The sequence below is a fragment of the Falco cherrug genome, chromosome 3, assembly GCF_023634085.1.
Source record: "Falco cherrug isolate bFalChe1 chromosome 3, bFalChe1.pri, whole genome shotgun sequence".
In the NCBI taxonomy this organism is placed as follows: domain Eukaryota; kingdom Metazoa; phylum Chordata; class Aves; order Falconiformes; family Falconidae; genus Falco; species Falco cherrug.
The window spans coordinates 84,380,135-84,401,567 of record NC_073699.1 but is presented as its reverse complement, the minus strand read 5'-3'; the positions used below and the strand labels follow the sequence as shown (position 1 = coordinate 84,401,567).

At 39.6% G+C, this 21,433-nt stretch overlaps 1 protein-coding gene across 9 annotated transcripts in view; it reads left to right on the top strand.

Annotated features, from left to right (window-relative positions):
- CTNND2 (catenin delta 2) overlaps positions 1-21,433 on the top strand; it is a 680,681-nt gene that overhangs the window by 590,150 nt on the left and 69,098 nt on the right. For all 9 annotated transcript variants that reach the window (XM_055705594.1, XM_055705593.1, XM_055705599.1 and 6 more), the window contains 2 exons: positions 2,461-2,634; positions 16,192-16,342. In XM_055705594.1, coding sequence (XP_055561569.1) covers positions 2,461-2,634; positions 16,192-16,342 — 325 coding nt within the window. The remainder of the gene's footprint in view (positions 1-2,460; positions 2,635-16,191; positions 16,343-21,433) is intronic.

Below are 21,433 nucleotides of genomic sequence, written 5' to 3'. Positions count from 1 at the left end.
TGCGGTACCAAAGACTTCCATCACGCTTACAAGGACCCTGAGGCATCGCTGTGTCTTGAGAAAAAGGTCTTCCTGCAGAGTTGGTGATAAATTAATGCAGTTGTGCTAAAAGTGAGTTGCAAGAATGGCAGGGAAAGGCAGTAATTTGTCTCACAATTTTAAAAAATGTTTTCTCCTTACTGGACAGAAAGGCAAAACCACATTAAATATTAATTTATCTGCAAGTGTCATTTGTAGTGCTTTATATGTACCAGCACAGCATGAACATATATATGGCTCTATTTGTATCAGCTGATTTTCAGTAGTCCTTGGGCTTCGAAGAGTGTTAGATACTGAAATTTAAAAAAAAAAAAAAGTTATATGACAGAAAAAGTATTGGGTAGATCTGATACATTTGATACATTATATGTACTTTATCCCTGAAATAATACAGTGAATACCTTGTGCAGACACTACGCAGTTGCATAATGCATCCATAATTCATGCAAACTGGAACAAGATGAGTGAAGACCTGAATTTATACCCTTGGACATCACAGGTTGTTCATTAAGTAAGATACAGAGCCTAAATCTGGTGTGAGGTTAGGTTTGACCTGTCAGATGTGTTTCTGATTTGTTTTCCAAAAAATTCCAAAAGCACAAATGATTGGATTCCAAGAGTTAAAATAAGAAGCAGGTGTTAATGTATTTTTTATGAGCTGACAAGAAGGCATTTCTGACAAGGATGGTGATTTATATGGAGAAAAAAGGAGAACTGAGTCGCATATAGTGACATCACCCTATTGGTTTAAAGGCAGAAATGTATTAAAACATTCAAAGGCACAGCCCTGTAATGGTGTCATGTAAAGAGTTTGTTTCTCCAGAAGGCAATTTTCCTGTAGTTTCTTAACCACCACTGGGTATTGCTGTGCCAGTTCTTTTAAACTGTGGTAACTTTTGTCCAATGCAGTAAATTTCACATCCGAGCAGCTTTCTGGTTTTCAGTAACTGTTCATGTGTATTAAATGGTCCCACTATCGTTCCACTTTGGTGTTTGTTCTGCTTTTATTTACAAAAAAATGTTGGTTTGAGTTCTCAATGGTAGTAATCTAGCAAAACCTAAAGTTCTGTTAGTTGTTATTAGATAAGACTTGATTGATTGTCCCTTAAACTGCATGTAAATTTTTAGAGTTAGCTTAAATAAAATTATGATTGACATTTCCTGAAAAGGTCTTTTCCAGTGCAGGTATTGTTGTGTTTGACTCATAACTAATTGAATTAACTGTTGCAGATCTAAACAAGGAGTTAATTTGACTTGCACTATCTTTTTATTTCTAGTAGATGTTTAATGTTTTGATACATATTTTTTATCTATATAATCACAGTAAGCTCTAACCCAAGGCGTTAAAAGTTTTACTTTGTACCATGTCATGCAGTCGGGACATGTCAGAGGTGTTAGAAAAGAGATTTTCTTAAAAAGCCAGGGCTTCTTCCTAACAGTGGTATGAAGGCTATGAATTTTCTAAATCCCTTTATCTGTTCAAAGCAAACCAAAATATACATTACATATATAGATAGAAATCACATTTAAGATGTCATTAAAAGTGCATTCCGCATCTCACTTTTGTTTAAATAAGAAAAAAAAATGTCCTGGAATTTTCTTCTTTTAATATGTTTCATGCTTGAGTGTGAGCATTGTGCATGCCACTGGAGAGGTGGATCCCTATTTTCCTGGCATAAAGTTTCTCTTTCTGGTAAAAATGATTTTGTGCAATAACCTGCTTGTTGTCCAGGTTTTAATATTGCCCATTTTGGATATCAGACTATGGTTATTTTCATGGCAAAACTCTTTACGTGATGAGAGCAAGAGTCTGTTTTGTGACAGGTGTTTCTACCAACTACATCAGAGTCTCAGACCGTACAGCTGGCTGGTGTATGGCCGAGGCCTCCAGCACTCTCATGGTGAGAAGCCAGAAGTTGTGCAGTTGAGGAAGACTTGTCACACTTGGGCCTTTCAGGGGCTGGAGGGCTCATGGCATTGAATGATTTAGTTTTCCACAACAGTGTTTCATGTTGTTCATTTTTCCCTTATGAGAAGAGAGAGAATGCAGAGAAGTGAGTAGGATGTGAAAAAGGAAAATCTCTTCTTCCCGTGCAAGTTCTAGATTTGCCTCTTTAAGATACGTTCACATCACTGGGCTTCTGTTCCCACCCAAAAAAGTAAATGCAGTGAAAAGTGTTTTTATGTCAACTAGCTAAAACCCTGTGATATCTGCCAGTGCTCTAGCTCTTTTATAAGGAGTGTTGAGTAGGAAATTTGGTTTCTCTATGAAGAATCACATGATAAGCTAAAATTGAGAATGGCTGCTTGTGGGCAGATGCCTTCGCGCACACACACACATAGATGTTACAGCTTCAGCTGAGGCAATTCTTAAGTATTTCACTGTTCCTTGCTAACAATCTGATTTGCTCTTTCCAACAGTGGGATGGCGTAGGACCTCTCCCAGACTGTGCAGAACCACCCAAAGGAATCCAGATGCTGTGGCACCCTTCAATAGTCAAACCCTACCTCACACTTCTTTCTGAGTGCTCAAATCCAGACACGCTGGAGGGGGCAGCAGGGGCACTGCAGAACTTGGCTGCTGGGAGTTGGAAGGTAGGAGTATTAACCTGATACCGTCTTCCTTTTTCAGTTCAGAACACCCCCTACAGATGACAGTAAATTGGTGATATAAATATATCTGAATGCTCCTGGTAGTGGAATAACCTTCTGTTTTCACACAATTATTGGCAGACAAATTGAAGGTGGTATTTTAAGTCCACTGAATTGATACAGATAGTGATATCGTAGCAAAAGTCAGCATACAACAGAGAAAATCACATTGGTCAAGTCAAGTATGAAAAATTGCCACTGAAAACCAATATCCAAATGAGGAGAAGCAGCTTCTTTGTGAATCTGGGTGACAGAGCTATGAAAAATGAGCCAAGAATACCACCGGTGACAATCAAATGAAACCATATTGTTTTGTCACTGCAGAAACTGGTTGGCATTCTGTCTTTTAAGAGTGCCAGGCAAGAGTAGAGCAAAATATAAATGATGTGACACCAACACCAGTAATCTTACCATCTACTTTTTTTTTTTTTTTAAATAAGACATTATTAAAATAAGACAATGATATGATTAAATATGTACAATGAGCAAGGAAATGCTCAATCAAGGCACTGTATTCCAGCTAATCCTGCTTTTCAATTATATACAAAAGATCCATTTTTCTCTCTTGTATCATTTGCAGTGAACTGAGGAAAAAATTAAGAACTCATTTATTAGATTTTGAAAATATTCCTATATTTAGAACAAATCAGTAAAATCCAAGATAACAGTTGACCCTGGTATACTTTTTAGGGCAATTCCTTCTTTGCTTTCCTGATGTTAAACTAGTTTGATGGGGTGAAAGTACTAACTCTCTAACCCTATTGTATAAATATAATGCATTGATTTTAAGTTAACTTTCAGTGGGAATTCTTCTCATTTACTATGAAAACACACACGTATGGCAAAATGCAGTTACCAAAGTTATGTCTCAGAAGGTATCCTGTTTGCTTTGAAGCAGCTGGGCATTGGTATATGATATGTATATACCAATTTAATTAGACATTAATTTTGAAATGTTAGCCCTGATGCTAATAAATTTGGTATTTTCCCCTGTAAAGTTTTAGTGGAAGTTGAGTTGGCACATTCAGTAGATCTTCAGAGACACATGGGGTTTTTTCAACACTGTGTTCCTCCAGACTTACTAGCCTTTGACTGTTACGCTCAGAGTGACATATGAAATGAGTAACCAAGTATCTGTCCAGTGATTTTTTTTCCTGCAAAGTGCTATGTATACGCTGTGCTTGAAAATCATTATACTTCTTTTGTTCTTGTATTGCGGACCACATCAGATTGTGTAATCCTGGCACAGAAACATGATAAATGTATTTTGTGCCTCTGGGAATGGGTGTAGCCCTGGTCCAAATGAGAAAACAATGTGTGCATATTTGCCAGGACCAATAGAGTGCTAAAATCCAAGTGATGCCCCTTCTCCCATTTCTAATAAACCTGTATACCTGTCATTTTTTAGTTGGCAGAAGTATACAGGGAGGGGCAGGAAGGCTCCGCAGAGCTCTTTGGCAAGTGCCACATTAGAAAAACTGATTTGAACTTTAATACTTTCTGTGCTGATACCACTGGAAAAGCTCAGTTGTTCTTGTGTTCCTCTATTTTTCTAAAGATTCACCAATTTCATTACAAGTGATGTGCAGACACGGAATGAATATCCTTAATTTCACATGTCATACTAGCCATTTTTGTGAGGGGAATAATCCTCTTTGGGGATTACATAAGCATTGATGTTTCCACCTTTTGACCTCTTTTCCACTGCTGCAGTCTTCTGGATATAAAATGACTAAAATAAAAGGTAGAAAACTCTTAAAAGAAGAGGCTGTTCCTAAAAGACATGTTCATTTTTTTAGCTCCTCCAAGAAATAGTATAAAGAATGGGAATTTATTTTTTTTTCCACTTAAAGTATTTCAAGAAGAACTTCTATGATGGACTGAAAAAGAAAAAGAACAAACTACATGAAAATAAATAATATTGCTATTAATAACAAAAGCAATTGTGGGGGTTTTCCCCAATTAGCATTATTTTACTGCCAGAAAAATCCCAGAATATATGAGGCAGCCAAGGCACCAGGCATGCTCACCTACTTTCAAAGGTACGGCCCCTGCTGGAAAAAAAAATACGGTGAAGTTCAGAGTAATTCTTTCCTAGCTGTTTCATCCTTTTGGTTCCTCTGATATAAAGCCTTTTAATCCTCTTTGATGACCATGAGGTAACACTTTTAACACAGGCAGTGCTTAGCCAGTGCCATTATGAACAGAAAGTGAGCAGATAAAAGGAACCCTGAATAATTTTTAAAAAAATAAAAAATAGTCTAGGGGATTTAGATAAATGTCTGCCACTAGAATTAACAGATGATATGTGTCTAAATTCTCTAGACTGCTTTTGAAAATTCCAAACACAAAAAGAAAGCAGCAGGACATAGCTTTAAGGATTAACAGCTGTGAGAGGCTGAAAGTTTTAATTATTTCAGGGAATATAGTTTCTCATTGATAAATACACATAAAATCAACACATGCATATAATAAATCTTAATCTGTAGGACATTTTTAGCACTGTTTCAGTTGCAGGAATTCCTTCTAAAGCCAGATACTAACAAAAAAGTAAAAAGTTTGTCATACATATCTATTTGCTACGTCAAGATAAAACAGTCTGGACCAAAGTCTTACCATATATTACCCAATTACCCATCTGCAAAATAAACCTTTTTTTTTTTTTTTTTTTACAATGACTAATACAACATTTGGTCTGTGCAATTATTATTAGAACCAAGACAATCTATAACAAATCAAAAATGGAGTGTATTGGTGACAAACACATTAACAGGTCCAAGTGAAAGTTTACCATTAAAACAGGATTCTGATCTGAGAAATGTGGAAGGGGATTTTCAGTGCAAAACTTTAAGCCGGGATAGATCATGTCTGTGATCTATGACTTTGCTGTATATTCTGTATTTGCTGTATATTCTGGTTCTGAAGAAAAGATTGACAGCTTATCTACAAAGCAGAACTCATTTTGGAAGAGGCTGTTTCAGGTTTATATGGAGGTTCATTCATGTCGCTCTTCTGCGCTAAGAAGTTACATAGGGAGGACAGTGGTATTGGAATCTGAAGGAAGCAGGCCTGTTTCTTTCATGGAAAAGTACATGTGTCTTCGGTTTTCTCATTTTTATTCATGTCCTTACTTGATGCATGCAATGCAGTGGAAAATATGAATGGCCTTTCTGGAACAATATATATGGAGACAGCATTATATATAATGTATGTAATATGTAAGCCTTTGGGGGAGATGTGACAGTTTTCCACGTTGCTTCCAGGATACCACCTTGTTTGAGGTCTGACAGCTGCTCTACACAGTGGCCTGTGATGCTAGCAGTTGGTCACTGCACGTCCCCCTCCTGACGGGGCTGCTGGCCATTGGCAGTACGCACTCCAAGTACACATGCAGCCTGACAGCCTGCAGGTCGGGTTGTCAGCACTGTATGTGCACACACCTGCCCCATTCTGCAGAATTCAGCTGCTACCTGGGGCTGGGTGGGTTTCTGTTTCAGTGGAGTCATTGCTTCCCAAAATATTTTCTCCCATCAAATCGTAACGTGGGTTATTTCACCATATCCAAAACTGCCTACAGGCAGAAGAAGCAATGTGTAAAAAACAATGGCTATTGATTTTGGTTTTGCTTTCTTTCATTGCCACTCTGAGATACATTTTTTTCTCAAAAGTAGACTTTTTCTAATTATACTTATTATTAACTTCTATTTTAAAGCTACTTAGTAATATCAAATAAAAATCTAGGCAAATACACTCCTCATCAAGCTTACCTGGAGTTTTCCCTGAGGGAATAAGCCTTGAGACATGCCTTTGGAAGCAGTGGAGACTCTTTGCTTACCATTAGGTATCAGCTTTCACTGGGAGCCCTGTTAGGTTTTCTTTGCCACTTAATTTGGGTTTAATCAAGTTTGTCCAAAATGCACAAATAAAAATAGGTCTACTGACTCACTCAGCTGTATTCCAAAGATATTTCCCTGCTTATTAAGAAATTTCTTTCACTGTAACACGTCAAACCTGAAGTCTTTTCTGCAACCTCATACCATTATTTACTTTAATACCTTGGATTAAAAAAATTACAAGGTATAAAATTACAGGACTCATAGTGTAAAAGGAAATCTGCACAGACCTTTTTATATGTAGTCTGGCATCAGTATTTTTCCTTAGATGGTGGGAATAAAAGTGGTGAGTTCTTTTTAGTTTTCACCTTGTTCAATAGGCTATTAATACATCAAATATACTGAGCATGTAAAAAGTTATATGCAAAATGTCCTAGAGTTAATGATGTCAGGAATCCAAGGTTATGTCCCTTCTGAACAAAATTTGCCTCTCAGGAAGAAAGGAGATACTGTGGTATCTGTATATTACTGTCTGTCTATATGTCTCTAACAGCTAAGTTTAGGCTGATGTCTGTTTATCTGCCAGAGACATTTCTGTAATGCCAGTTGCCCAGAACCATGTCTAGATGTTTTTTTGACTGTCTCCAAGGATGGAGACTCCAGAACCTCTCTGGGCGAACTGTGCCAGTGCTTGGTCACCCTCGCAGTGAAAAAGCATTTCCTGATGTTCTGCAAACCTCCTGTGTGTGTTTGTTCCCATTGCCTCTGGTCCTCCAGTATTGTCTTTGCTATTACATGCAGTTAAAAACATAGTGTTGGCACCACAAGTAGGATTTCCTTAGTTTTCTCAAACCCTTAAAAATAATTTCTTCATTCATATGGCCCTGTTTTGTTTTAAAATACTATCATAACTTATATAGCTGGTACATACCTTTTAAAACCAAGAAACAAAACCTTACTATGTTTCTGTTGGCAACTCAATGGCTTACATTAGAACAGGTAGCACGGGGTCTCTGGGCCTTGGTTGCTCCCTTCTGGGTGCCCAGTCTTCTGTCACAGATAGTTTTCAGGCTTTACAAACTTACCTCATCTGCTTTAATGACAGGATGGCCAGCTTAATTTTCCCAAGTGTCTGTTCATGGAATCATAGAATTGTTTAAGTTACAAAAGACCCTTAAGATCAAGTCCAGCTGTTAACCTGACACTGCCAAGTCCACCACTAAACCATGTCCCTAAGTGCACCTCTAGTCATTTTTTAAATACCTCCAGGGATGGTCACTCAACCACCTCCCTGGGCAGCCTGCTCCAATGCTTGACAACCATTTATATGAAGAAATTTTTCATAATATCCAATCTAAACCTCCCCTGGCACAACTTGAGGCCATTTGCTCTCATCCTGTCATTACCTGGGAGAAGAGGCCAACCTCCACCTGCCCACAGCCTCCTTTCAGGGAGCTCTGGAGAGCATTAAGGTCCCCCCTGAGCCTCCTCTTCTCCAGGCTAAACAACCCCAGTTCCCTCAGCCGCTCCTCACAAGACTTGTGCCCCAGACCCTTCACCAGCTTCATTGCCCATCTCTGGACACACTCCAGCACCTCTACGTCCCTCTTGCAGTGAGGGGCCCAAAACCAAACACAGTATTTGAGGTGCAGCCTCACCAGTGCCCAGTACAGGGGGACAGTCACTTCCCTTGTCCTGCTGGCCACACTGTTTCTGATACAAGCCAGGACACTGTTGGCCTTCTTGGCCACCTGGGCACACTGCTGGCTCATGTTCAGCCAGCTGTCAGCCAGCACCCCCAGGGCCTTTGCCTCCAGGCAGCTTTGCAGCCACTCTGCCCCAAGCCTGTAGCATTGCATGGGGTTGTTGTGACCCAGGGGCAGGACCCGGCACTTCTCCTTGTTGAACCTCATACCATTGTTCTCAGCCCATTGGTCCAGCCTGTCCAGATCCCTCTGCAGAGCCTCCTGCCCTCCAGCAGATCAACACTCCCCCACAACTTGGTGTCATCTGCAAAGTTAGTGAGGGTGCACTCCATCCCCTCATCCAGATCATTGATTAAGATATTAAACAAAACTGGCCCCAATACTGAGCCCTGGGGAACACCACTTGTGACGAGTCACTGGCTGCATGTTACTCCATTCACCACCACTCTTTAGGTCCGGCCATGAAGCTGTACTTTTACCGATTGAACAACATACCACGTCCAAGCCATGAGCAGCCACTTTCTCCAGGAGAATGCTGTGGGAGATGGTGTCAAAGGCTTTACTAAGGTCCAGGTAGACAACATCCACAGCCTTTCCCTCATCCACTAGGTGGGTCATCTTGCCACAGAAGGAGATCAGGTTCATCAAGCAGGACCTGCCTTTCATAAACCCATGCTGGCTGAGCTTGATCACCTGGTTGTCCTGCACATGCCACATGACAGTGCTCAGGTTGATCTGCTCCATACCCTTCCCTGGCACCAGGGTCAGGCTGACAGGCCTGTAGTTCCCTGGATCCTCCTTCCTGCCCTTCTTGTAGATGGGCATCACATTTGCTGACCTCCAGCCAACTGGGACCTCCTAGGTTAGCCAGGACTGCTGATAAATGATGGAGAGTGGCTTGGTGAGCTGCTCTGCCAGCTCCCTCAATGCCTTTGGGTGGATCCCATCTGGCCCCATAGACTTGTGTGTGCTTAAGTGGTGTAGCAGGTCGCTCACCATTTCCCCTTGAATTATGGGAGCTTCATGCTGCTCCCTGTCCTCATCTTCGCGCTCAGGGGCCTGGGTGCCATGAGAACAACTGGTGTTACTACTAACTTTGAGACAAAGAAGGCATTAAGTACTTCAGCCTTTTTTAATCCTTTGTCGGTATGTTTCTCCTGCATCCAATACAATATGGGGATTCTCTTTAGCTCTCCTTTCATTGACAATGTATTTAAAAGAAACATTTTTTTATAGTCTTTTATGGCAGTAGCCGGACAAATTTCTAGTTGGGCTTTGCCCCTTCTAATTTTCCTCCTCCTGCATAACCTCACAACACCCTTGTAGTTCCCCTGAGTTGCCTGCCCAAAGGTCATAAACTCTCTTTCCCTCCCCCCCCCCCAGTTCCAGCCATAGCTCTCTGTTCAGCCAGGCTGATCTTCTTCCATGCCAGCTTATCTTTTGGCTTATGGGGTTGACCTGTTCCAGTGCCTTTAAGATTTCCTTGTTGAAGAATGTCCAGCCTTCATGGACTCCTTTGCCCTACAGGGCTGCCTCCCAAGGGGCTCTGTCAGCCAGTTTCCTGAACAAGCCAAAGTCAGCCCTCTGGATGTCCAAGGTAGCAGTTCTGCTGACCCCCCTCCTTAATTCTCCTTGGGCTCCTTTCCATCAGGAACAAGTGCTGCTCTATTTAAGGCCTGCAATCACGTGAGGCCATAGCATTCCTTGGCTAGCTCTTTCTACCTCCTTTCCTTTTCCTTCAATGTTTGATCATATTCAGCAGGGGATGATAAGGCTCTTTAGTTAGACAACTGAATGTCCCTGCCTTCAGTCCCCAACAGGTACATTACCCATGTGAATGGGGTTTATGGGTCATGGCCTGATCTCTTGAGGTAGCTAGATGCAATCTCAGTCTTTGTCCTGAGGCAAGCAACTACATTTATTTTCTTAATTCCATCCTAAAGAAATCTGACTCTCATGGGAGCAAGAGCTTCATTAAGTAACTTACTAGATAAGGAAACTGAAAACATAAAAGGGACTGATTCAGTCACAAGGTCAGTGCAGCAACTTCAAAGAGTGGTATGAAAAGAGTTTCAAGCGCCTTACCATCCAGATACTTGCAGATAATGAGTAATTATTGTTTAATGCAGCAGACATCTATGTTATCAATCTTCCTCAATTTATCAGGCAAGGACATATTGTGGGTTCCTTGCCAGACTTTCTGATGACTCTAGTTATTTCCATATTAACACTTTGGAGTTTCATCAATCTGTTCCAGGACAAAGTTTTTTGGATTACAGTGAAAAGGTTTATATTCATTTTCTCCAAAATGTTAATATTATGAATCCTTATGTGATAAAATGGAGAAGTCTGTTTGTAACACCTCACATAATCAACAAAGGGAAACTTTTTAAATAACCAATGCTTTCTTCTGTCAGATATTCTTACCTGGGTGGGATTCCCTCTCCTCCTCCACTCACCCCCCACCCCCCATAGATAAGTCAAGATCAATTAATACAGGGAAACATATTGACTTGATAGGAAGGAAGACAACATTAAAGGGACAGGACAACATTCAAGAAGTGACACCTGCTGCTGCAGACACCCATATCACAGACATCTTGAGGAGGTTAGAGTGGACATCCGTTTGTGGAATGGGAGCATGGTAGCTCATGGTGTATTCATGCTCAAAGTGATCTCCTACTAAATGAGTTTGCTTCTCATGAGATGTGTCACTTTGGTCTCAAAGCCTGCCTTTAATGATACTAGGTACAGTATTCGGAAAAGTCATTATAACGGCTCTCAGATCATTTTGAATACACAGTATATACTTGTACTGCAGAACCAAGAATGATGAGGTGCAAGGGCAGTTCCTTCCAAACATTACCTTTCTCAAACATTTAAGATACTTTCTTTCAACACCATTTTAGTTTTTTCTTACTTATTTATTTACCTGTATATCTTTGCCCACCAGATTTTTTCTTGTCTCTTTAAGCTTGGCTAAGGTCATGGAGCAAGAGAACAGTAACCTATTAACACTTTTCTCTTGTCCAAGCACAAAGATGTGGAGAACTTACTGGTGGCCTACCAGATGGGATCATTTCTGAGAACAACACACTGCAGTTAGGGAGCAGAAAGTCCCCGGGAAGTGCTCACTCTCTTCAGAAACTGCAAAAAATTAATAAAGATTTCAGAGCCTTTCTCTCTGTCAGGTGGTGAGTTCTCAGGGATCCCAGCAGCGTTACTTGAGTAAAATAGACCTGTAATCTTCCAAGTGAAATGTAAAAATGTAAAAATACTCTCTTTTTTCCTGACACATGTATCACATTGAGTATGATCAAAGAGGAAGAGTGATCTTTGATTACTCATTGATCCTTGATTACTCAACATGCAGTTCTCTTCCATGGTCTATTGTTCCACTGCTGCTGGCAGACAGCCCCTTTCTAAGCTTCCCTTTGGAAATTCCAAGTCTCTGATCTTCCTGGTTCTGTTCGTAAGTTAGTTTGCTTTGTCATGCTTGCTGCCCTGATTTGGCTTTCATTTTGTAGTTTATATCTCAGCAATTTCTTTTACTATTCAGTATCTCAATAGTCTTTGAGTCACAGTCTTGAACTGTACCAATACAAAGCAAATTCTAGTCAAAACTGAAGTATGTGATGGTGAAATATCTTGGAGGTACTCTAATAACAGTGTTGTCAATGGCAGAAAAGTGAATGCATTCAAAATACCAAGTGAATACAGTTGTTGGTATTTCATGGTGATTTTTTTATGGGTTTATTTTGATAGGGTTTTTACTTTTTCATTTTGTGCTGGAAATGTCTTCTTTCTTTGTTTTTGTTTCATGTGATGCTGCTTCATAGAAGAATAAAGAAAACAATATGAAACATTAAAAGGACTTAGCTGCCTTAAAGGCTTTTTATTTTTTTTGGAAAAAAAAAGGTTTCATCTAGATTAATTACTCTTTTGTTGGGTTTCAGCCTAATGTAATCTTAATCCCTAGAGGCATTCAGCTCTGGAAAGGGTCCTTCATAACAATAACCATGACAAACTAAAAAATAATTTTCCAGTTTACTCTATTTTTCTGCTTAATTACTATGACAAAAATAAAAAGGGAGCTACTAATGAAAGTGGACACAGAGATGCACTAGGTACCTTCAAAGTGAGGTATAGTAGTTATGCCCCCCAAATTCAATTATCTGTAAAAAGTATTCATGACAGATTGTGGCTCCTAGGTTTGTCTCTGATAATTTAGCCGCAATCTGATACAACAGTAATGATTTTATTGTATTTTTTTTCTCCTTATTCCCTCTAAAGTATTTGCTGTTCCCATAGGAGCCCTTGCTCTTTACAAACTGAACAGTTATTTGATCGTTGACACTACCACAGAGTTGTGGAGTAACAGGATGATTAAGTATATTGGCAGAGTGCCTCATTTACCTACTGATAGGCAGCAAACCCTTTGTCTCTTCTTTTTTTATGATTTTTCATCTCTTCTCTTTTATACTTCAGTGAGCTCATATTAGCAATTGACCTGCAATGTGGAAATGCAGGCGCGTTTCACAATGGCTTTAGGCAAACAAAAGGATCATCGGTATACGCAAGAGCAAATCAATTTTTCCATTCTCTTCAAGAATAAAATAGACATTTTGAAGCATCTCAATTTCAGCGTTCCTGAAATCCACACAGCGTAATTGCTTGCAGAGACTTTTTCTAATTGGCAGCTTAAGGAAAGAGACATACACAGTTCTTACCCCTTGCCACATGAAAAGTTCTCCAGAGACTGTTGAAACAATTAATAGACATTTCTGTGTTTCTGCCTAAGGTGCATGACTTGAAAACGCAGATGAAATGATAGCAAATCACACATTGAGGAGTCTGTGAACTTTTCCCAAAGCAGATGCCATCCTCTGGAAAAAGAGAGCTGTGAGGGGAGGAATGCACTGGGGAGAGGAGCAGTTTCATACCCAGTTTTCTGCCTTTCTCCCATTGTTTTATGTATGTGTGTGCATATGTGCATCTGTAAAACATTATATCTGTATTCTTCCCCTATGAAAACTTTGGAGCTGTATTTTTTATATGCAGTGAAAATTAATTTCTTCGTTACAGATGCTGAAAGCTCGCGTGTCATATATTCAGTAAGGAGGTTTATATTTTCTCTTTTTTTCATGCTGAATTCGTTCAGTGTTTCTCCTACATCATCTTCTACTCTCCCCAGGATCAAAAAAAGAACATTTTTTAATTTGTTTCTTTCAAACTTTTTTTTTTGAATGGATGATGGAAACACTACACCCAAGAAGTCTTTTCTAAACCTGGGTTTCTTAAAACAAGTGCTTGTGTTTTCCCTTGTTAGCTGACTAAAAAAAATGAAAGGCAAACTGTTTACTGAGGTTCTAATATGGAGTGTTTTATAACAGAATGAATAATCTACAAGATCATTTTAGATTCTTTCTGATATTGAATAGATGCACATAAGGTGTTGGTTTTTTTTTTAAATAAACACCCCCACTGATTCCCCATGCAATCCATATTGGAGGCACTACATCTATGATGTACTTTTGCAATGAACATCAGCATCTTTCCATATACTGTGTGCTAGCTTGAACTCTCACCTCAACCAGACAGGCTCTCCCCTTTCTCAAAGTGGTCTCAGTGCTTACCATGAACTCCGGCAGTCACCTTATAATCACAGCAGACACAGTGGAGGCCTCCCCTGGGGGACGTGTAGAAAATACATCAATGGGAGTTTTTATGTGCAAAGAGCTATTGCTTTGGGTACACCCAGCTGCAGGTGAGAGCGTGTTTCACTAGCGGGTAAATACACGTTATTAAAACAGGAAGCTTAGAATGATTAATTTAGTACTTTCATAGCACTGAAGTCAAGGTATGGGAAAGAAAGTATTTTTTCAGCAAACTTACTGATCCTTAAGATGTATTTCAGTTTTTTTATCTGATGATCATCCTATACGCTGCTTCTGGAGAAGAGACTGGAGGGCAAAGTATAGAATTAAGATCTGTCAAGAATCCTGCTACCACTTCTCTCACCTAAGAGCTATTTGCTTTGCTGCAGAAAATCATGGCATATCTGTGTTTTAGACATGCTACATTACTGTGCTCAGTGATTCTGAGAACCCCGTGACCCATTTACCTGACTTGAAAGCTTATCGTGTTACCAGTTTCATCTACAGCAAAGTCCAGCCAGCTGGCTTTTGTTAGCATAGTTACTACAGAGGGAAAATAGTAAAATAATATTCTTTAAATGCCGATTTCTTTTCCTTTTGGCCAATTTCCCCTGAACGACATCACCTGGAATGTATTTGCACTTCAGATATTGCAACATTTCAGCCCTTGACTGTCTCCATTCTGGCTTTTGCCATTCGGGGCACCTGTCTATAGTATAAACAGATGCTGGCTTTTAAAGTGAGTGCTTCAGCTGTGGTAAGTACAAGTGGTACACAGAGGTTGAGCATGGTCTGCTGACAGTGAATGTGCTTACCTTTTTCTAATGCTTTGTTTTCATGGGATTTTTTTTTACTCTCTGTTTGTGGAGGAACACTATTGCAATGTAACTGTTCTTTAAGGCATGATAGAACTATTCTGTAAGGAAGATTTTTCAAAAGAGAAGGGTCATCCTGATCTGAAAATCCTAAGGCTTATCGTCCTAGTTTCTGAAATATTTGAAATATTTCAAAGGCTAAGGGCTTCCAGAACTTTGTCTTCACCTTCCAGGTACCATGGCAGGATAAGCATCCATGCCATAGCACTGAAAGAAGAGAGCAGCTCTGGTTCAATAAATTTATTTCAACTGTCAGTATGAGGAGCATGAATATGAACTTTATGAAAGATCCAGAGAAGAGTTCGGGATGTAGTAAGGATAGTGGATGGCTTGTTTTGAAATGGGCTGTCCTGAGAAGACCTGCACATCCTGCAGGTGTCCAAACATCTCGAATTTGGCAATACTCATAGATTTTAAAATCACAAGGTCACAGTTCAGTTTTGTTTACATTTTTTCCAACTTCTGGAGCTGACAGTGGAATGGAAGAGGATAGTATAGTTAATCTTTCATTCCTTCAGGGAACCCCAAGCTGTGCAGCATTGGATGGACCTCCTAGTCATGGCATGCTGCGCAGATCTCATCCATGGAGAGGTTCACTGGAATGATAGTCTTAGAGTATTTTCTTAGAAGTAAACAACCCTATTCATCATTTCTACTGTCAAACAAAAAAGTTGTTCACATGAGAACATGCTGTTTCACTTTGAGATAAAGACAAGGGCATGCCAGTAATGTCATGCCCAGCTGCCAAGTGGGAGATGCCTACAGGCTTCTCCAGTACAGTCAGCAGCTGGGTTTATCCTGCAGCCACATGGTACATGCAGCACAGCAGTGCAGGCCAGCACCTCCCTCAGGTCAGTTCCTATGTGAATCTCTAACTCCTCGATGTACAATAGTTGTCTGGTTAGGACCTCTGCAGTTGTCAAAAACAGATATATAATTGTCCTCATTTTTCCTTCTGAACAAGTTGACATTCAGAAGAGAAGTTGTAACAGCATTTTCATGTTTTTAGACTGAATAGTTCTTAAGGTAATAACAAAGAAATACTTAGACCTATTGAACATGTTTTGTAATACATATTTTGTAATATAATTTTAGTTGTTTTAGCAGTGAACAAGTATTATTAGATGTTGCATAGGAAATGCTGATGCAAAAAAAGTCATCTGCAGACTTGGGCTGTAAAAATGTAACCAGGTGTCCTAAGAGTAAAGGCAATTCATCATCTAATTTCTCTGCCACCATAAAAAATGAGTGCAGATTTCCAAATCAATTGGTTGCCTAGCATTATAAATGCAATTATTTCCCCTTATTTGAGTTTGCATCCTCTCACTTCTGTTATCCCTTACTCTGTATCTGTTATAACCTCAGATGCCTTGTTTTCTGTAGAGGATTTCTCACTTTCTTCTTCATGGTCTCCCTTGTGTTTTTACAGTGGTCAGTGTACATCCGTGCTGCTGTCCGCAAAGAAAAAGGATTGCCAATCCTGGTGGAATTGCTTCGAATAGACAATGACCGGGTGGTATGTGCAGTTGCTACAGCTTTACGAAACATGGCCTTAGATGTCAGAAATAAGGAGTTAATAGGTATGTTCTTTCCAAACAATCTATCTGTTGTGTGGGTTTGGGTTTTTTTTCCAGTTTGCAGCAGAATGAGCACAATGAAAACAATTATTCTTACATTTCTAGCACAATTTCTTTAATTCTTTCTCTGATGTGTCATATTCAGATTTTATGTGACAGCTTAATGCTTTATTGCAAGGAATTGTTAAATTAATTAAATATCATGCAGTGTTTCATATCTGTCATACTGTAATCTCCAAAAGAAAAGCAATGGCTTTGGTCTGCTTTAGCACTTCATTCCTAGGCCAGCAGGAACACTTGCATCTTCCAGATCGAGGATCTAAGAGCAGCCACTCCAGATCCTCAGGTTATCTATTGCAAGTAATCTTGGGGTCATGAAGGGACAAATCATAAAGACTTTAAGATGGTTCCAGGAATTTACTGGGCAGATTGGTAGCTCCAGAAAGAGAACTGGGAGATGCTTGATTCACAAACGTATGCAGTTAAGGAAGAGGACAATAGTTTACATGAATCAGTGTTGCCCCTTAATTCTGATGGTATGGTAAGCACACATCTTGGGGTTTGTAGTTGTTTTAGTTGACGTTTATCCAGACACTGTGGATCATGAAAATCTTGCATCTTCTACCTTTTAAAACAATCATTTCCTTGATTTTGAACTATTTCAACAGTCATGACAAAATTATTTCTGCTTCTGCTGTACATTAAGAGCATATTTTTTATTCATTTTTGCTTACTTGTTAATTTGTTAGCATCACAGCATACTTCTCTGCTTTTAATTACAGAATTCCACAGGTAGATACCTTGGTCGTATTTGATTATTTGTATCCAGTGCTATCTCAGGGTTAGTGCTTCATTGCAGGAATGCTCTGCAAGTCCTTAAAACAAGACAATTGCTCATCTCATGTATTTTATGAACTAAAGAGACTTCATTAACAAAATGTTGTAAAGCAAATAGAGGTAGAGGTTGGTGAATAGTGTAAACCTACTGTGATTGCCCAGGGATTGAACACAAGACTGATGCTTTACCTGCAAGACTAGTGTGCTTCTTGCAGCTTTGGCTTGTGTTATAGTTGGTGAAATTGGCATGAAATTAATTTTGTTCTATGTACTGCATTCAGCTTTCAGGAAGCACGATGCTGCATATGTGTTCTTAGTGGGGTTTTTTTGTTGTTTTCTAGGAATTTTAAAGTAGAAATTACTGCTGAAACAAGTATATCAGGCCATCAAATCTGGATTAATAACACCTTTTTTTTTCCACTCATGATTCCACCCCCACATTCTGTCTACAGCATGTCATAGTCTATCTTATTCCTTTATTTGTAGAACTTCCTCTACAGGGTTCACAGACCACATTCATACTGAGTTATCTTCTATAATCTCTTCTCTCTATTTATTGACATCACAAAAAACTCCGTACAGTTGAATTTACAGAATATAAACATTGTTTGTAATGCCATGAATTAGACTATATATGGTTGCATTTTCTGTGCTCTGATTATTATTTTTTAATTGAAAGGTTTTTTTCCTTCTCATATCTGCACATTTCATTTAGGAAAGTAAGACTATACTTGTGAAATGGAGCTGTCTTACTGTGATGTGCCGTTCAAAATACTGGGCCAATTATAGATAATAAGCTTGCACAACCCCAGCATTTTAATATTTTATTAAATTATTGAAGAACATGTGGTATAAAAAGGTGGAAAAAATCTATTGAAAATAATTACCTAATAAATGTATTTATGTAGCCAACTTGTAATAGCTGTACAGTGCTGCTCAGATTTAAGTTATTCATGGGGTGAATCTGGGGAATTGTACTTCATAACTGCAATACACATTTGCTGCAGTTTAAAAACAGTCTAAACATGCCAATATGACAGGGAAGTTATGACTATAATTCCTGAGCCATTTTAGCTGTGATCTTTATATGTTCATTTCTTCAGCTTTCATTATTGAACTTCAAAGAAACATAACAATGGTCATTATTTCACTTGTTCCTGAGTATTTATTAGTGAACAGGGCATATAGAGCTGATTTTCAGAAATGCTAAACACTCGAGTTAGTGAAGAAGTTCAACTCATGTTGTAGGTTGTCTATTTTTGTGAACGCTGCTGTTCCATACATTCTGTGATGTCTTAGCTCTTGTCACGGAAAGGAGGACTCAAAAGGGGCTTCTTCAGGTTAGTCACTCAAACATCTTTCGGCCTAAGCGGAATCAACATTCTGTTTATCTTTCCTCTTTGCAGTTTTTGTTGGTGCATCATATTCTTGTGGTGACAAACTCTATCTCACAAACTGGAATTTCCCCCTTAATATAACCTTTTTTAAAGGTGAATTTTCCAATTGTGTGTATAGTAAAATTACGTAAGTAGAATTGAGTTGGTTGGATTTTTTTAATGCATCTATAAAGCTTTCTTTTCAGTGGTGCTGTGATTCCATTCCTGGCTGACAAAAATTTTACTGATATGTGCCAGAGAATGAAGTATTTCTTACTGCTGCTGCCAAGCAGCCCATAAATCAGTGTTGAGGCATCTGGCAAATATATCAGAAAGCTTGCTAAAATCCACTCACCTGTACCGAACTACAAAACAAACAAAAAGACTCCGTTCCTAAATGGCCAGAGGTTTCTTTCTAGACTTCATTGGGTTGACCAATATGTTTTGTTTTTCACACAAATCAAGTGTGTTGATATATTGCTAAAGGCTGGTGCCAAGCTTCTCTTACAATTTATCTGAGCCATCCCCATAACAGCATTTTCTTTATTTATAGGGAGGTCTTCTTCCTGGATTTGATTTCAGGCATGGTCCATGTCCTTAAAAGGACCCTCTTTTTTCTTCTTCTCCATCACTTTTGCATTGTGGCCTGTGTCCCCAGGCTGAAACAGCAGGCATGCTCATCTTTCTCCATCTCAAAACTAAACTGCACTCAAAGAAATGGTGAACCTGGCCTACGTAGTACTGTCACCAGCACGTGGTTTTCCCTCCTCAGGCATGCCACCCAGATGTGTTCCTGGTCATGGTCAGACCACATTCATGTTCCACTTGCCTTTCAGAACCCTCGTCTGCATGTAATAGCACCCACTCTACGTTGCTTCCCAACAGTGCACCCCATGGGAAGGTTTATCAGCCTTTTCTCTCTCCCAGTACTGCCACAGCTGGGGGAAGTGGTGCTGTGTGTCTGGAAAAGACCTACTACTGATATTGCCTGTTTCGTTCTTCTTTGGTTCCAGCAGTCTGCATATTGCCCCTGTGTCCCTCTGGTACCCCAGCATCTTCCTGCTTCTTGTCACATGCTCTGTAAGCATTTTGGAAGTCTGCATTTTATTCCTTGAAGCAGGTTCTGTCTCTGCTAAGCTTCTCCTTGGGGCCATTAGCTTCTCCCTGCAACCCCACTAGATGCTTCTGAGTTAGCCAAAAAGCACATATTTTTTACTTTTGATGGTTCACTAGATAGAAGAAAATCACATTTGTCCCACAGGTCCTCCAAGAGCTTTGCTGATGACCTCTGTGCAGTTATGTCATCCTCATATTCCTTCATCTTTCCATCTCATGAAAAAAAAAGGGAAGGGAGGAAGGGGAAGGAGAATAACAAACCCACCCTTCTGCATCCCTCAGCACTACATAGAGGACTTAATCTGAGGATATGGCATTATTCTTCCTCCTCCAGGAATGTAATTTTTAACTTAAGCATTACCTTGCAGACCTGCTGCTTCTGGCAGTGCCACGGCAGGATGCCAGTCAGACTGGTGCCTCACGCCAGAGCTGTCCCACCACCTTCCCTACAGTAAGCGCACCTGCAGACTTTTATTCTTTAAAGCCATACTTCATTGGAATGATGTCAGAAAATGGCCAACTTAGAATAAGCTTTATTTTCTTTAAATAGGAGAAACTTGGATCAGCTGGGCATGGCAGAAAGGCTTAAAAATAAACCTGTGTCCTGTAAACACCATCTCTGCAGGATGAATTCTTTCCTTGCAGTATGCTCCAGCAACCTTCAGTGGCTTTCTGATTCAGACACCTTCCACACAGTCCTCTGGGCTTCTAGGAAGCTTTCTGTGGGTCACCTGAGCCTGCACTATGGACCCTGTGTCCTACTTTAGACAAACTCTCTTTTCCTCCGTAGAGTCTCCCAGCCAGCACCAGTGCAGCAGCCTCCCTTCTTGCTATTCCTCTCCCCAAACTACATGAGAGAAGGCTTTTTAAACCAAGATTCCCCATTCAGTCCTGGAAACAAATCAGCTTCATCTTTCTTTTATCTGAAACACAGCCAGCAGTTTTCCTCTCTGCTGCCATCCATGACCTCTTTAACAAAAAAAGAATATTAAATGTACAGTTAATTGAAAAAAACTATGTGACTTGTTATTCTACCTACACAAGCAGATACAGACTTTGTTAGTGAAATTTTTAAAAGACGAATTTCTGTCCCCAAAATTTGCATTTGCATTGTTCTTGTGTATGCACAGTGTTTACCTTTGATTTTAAAAGACAATTATTGTGGCTTTTTGAAGTGCAATAGGTGGTCTTTCAGAAGAATTAAGCTGATTTTTCAGGCTGCCCCAGATGAGAAATTTCTCACTATTCACATACAGCAGAATATGTACAATATAGGATTTGCCTTCTTGTATTAGTATTGAATTTCATACCACTTAGTGATAAGTCCACACGGTAGAGGCTTTGGAGTGAATGCAGAGCTGGAGGTAAAATTTGTAAAATTTCAATGCAGTTTTGTGCTTCAGGTGTTTCTGTCAGTTTTCTCTTACCCTGACAGTGGTTTCTAACGCTGTTCTGGGTCAGTGTTGATTTAGAGAAGTATTGTACTGGTATTTCAAGAGCATCATTTTTTCTTTTGGCCTGTACTTCTGTGCTCAAATGAAAGATATTCTTAGAGACTGGAAGTATTTACATCATTCACCCTTGAAAAAAGAAAATGACAATTCCACCTGAAGGTTTTTGTTGACTTCCTGTCCTGTATAGAAGATATGTCCTTAAGTATTCCTTCCCATAAAATGTGTAGAGGATCCATGTGTCTGTTCAGGGCTCTAGATTCTAGGAAGTTTGATGGCATAACCTGAAGTGTTGCAATACCTCAGACATCCTT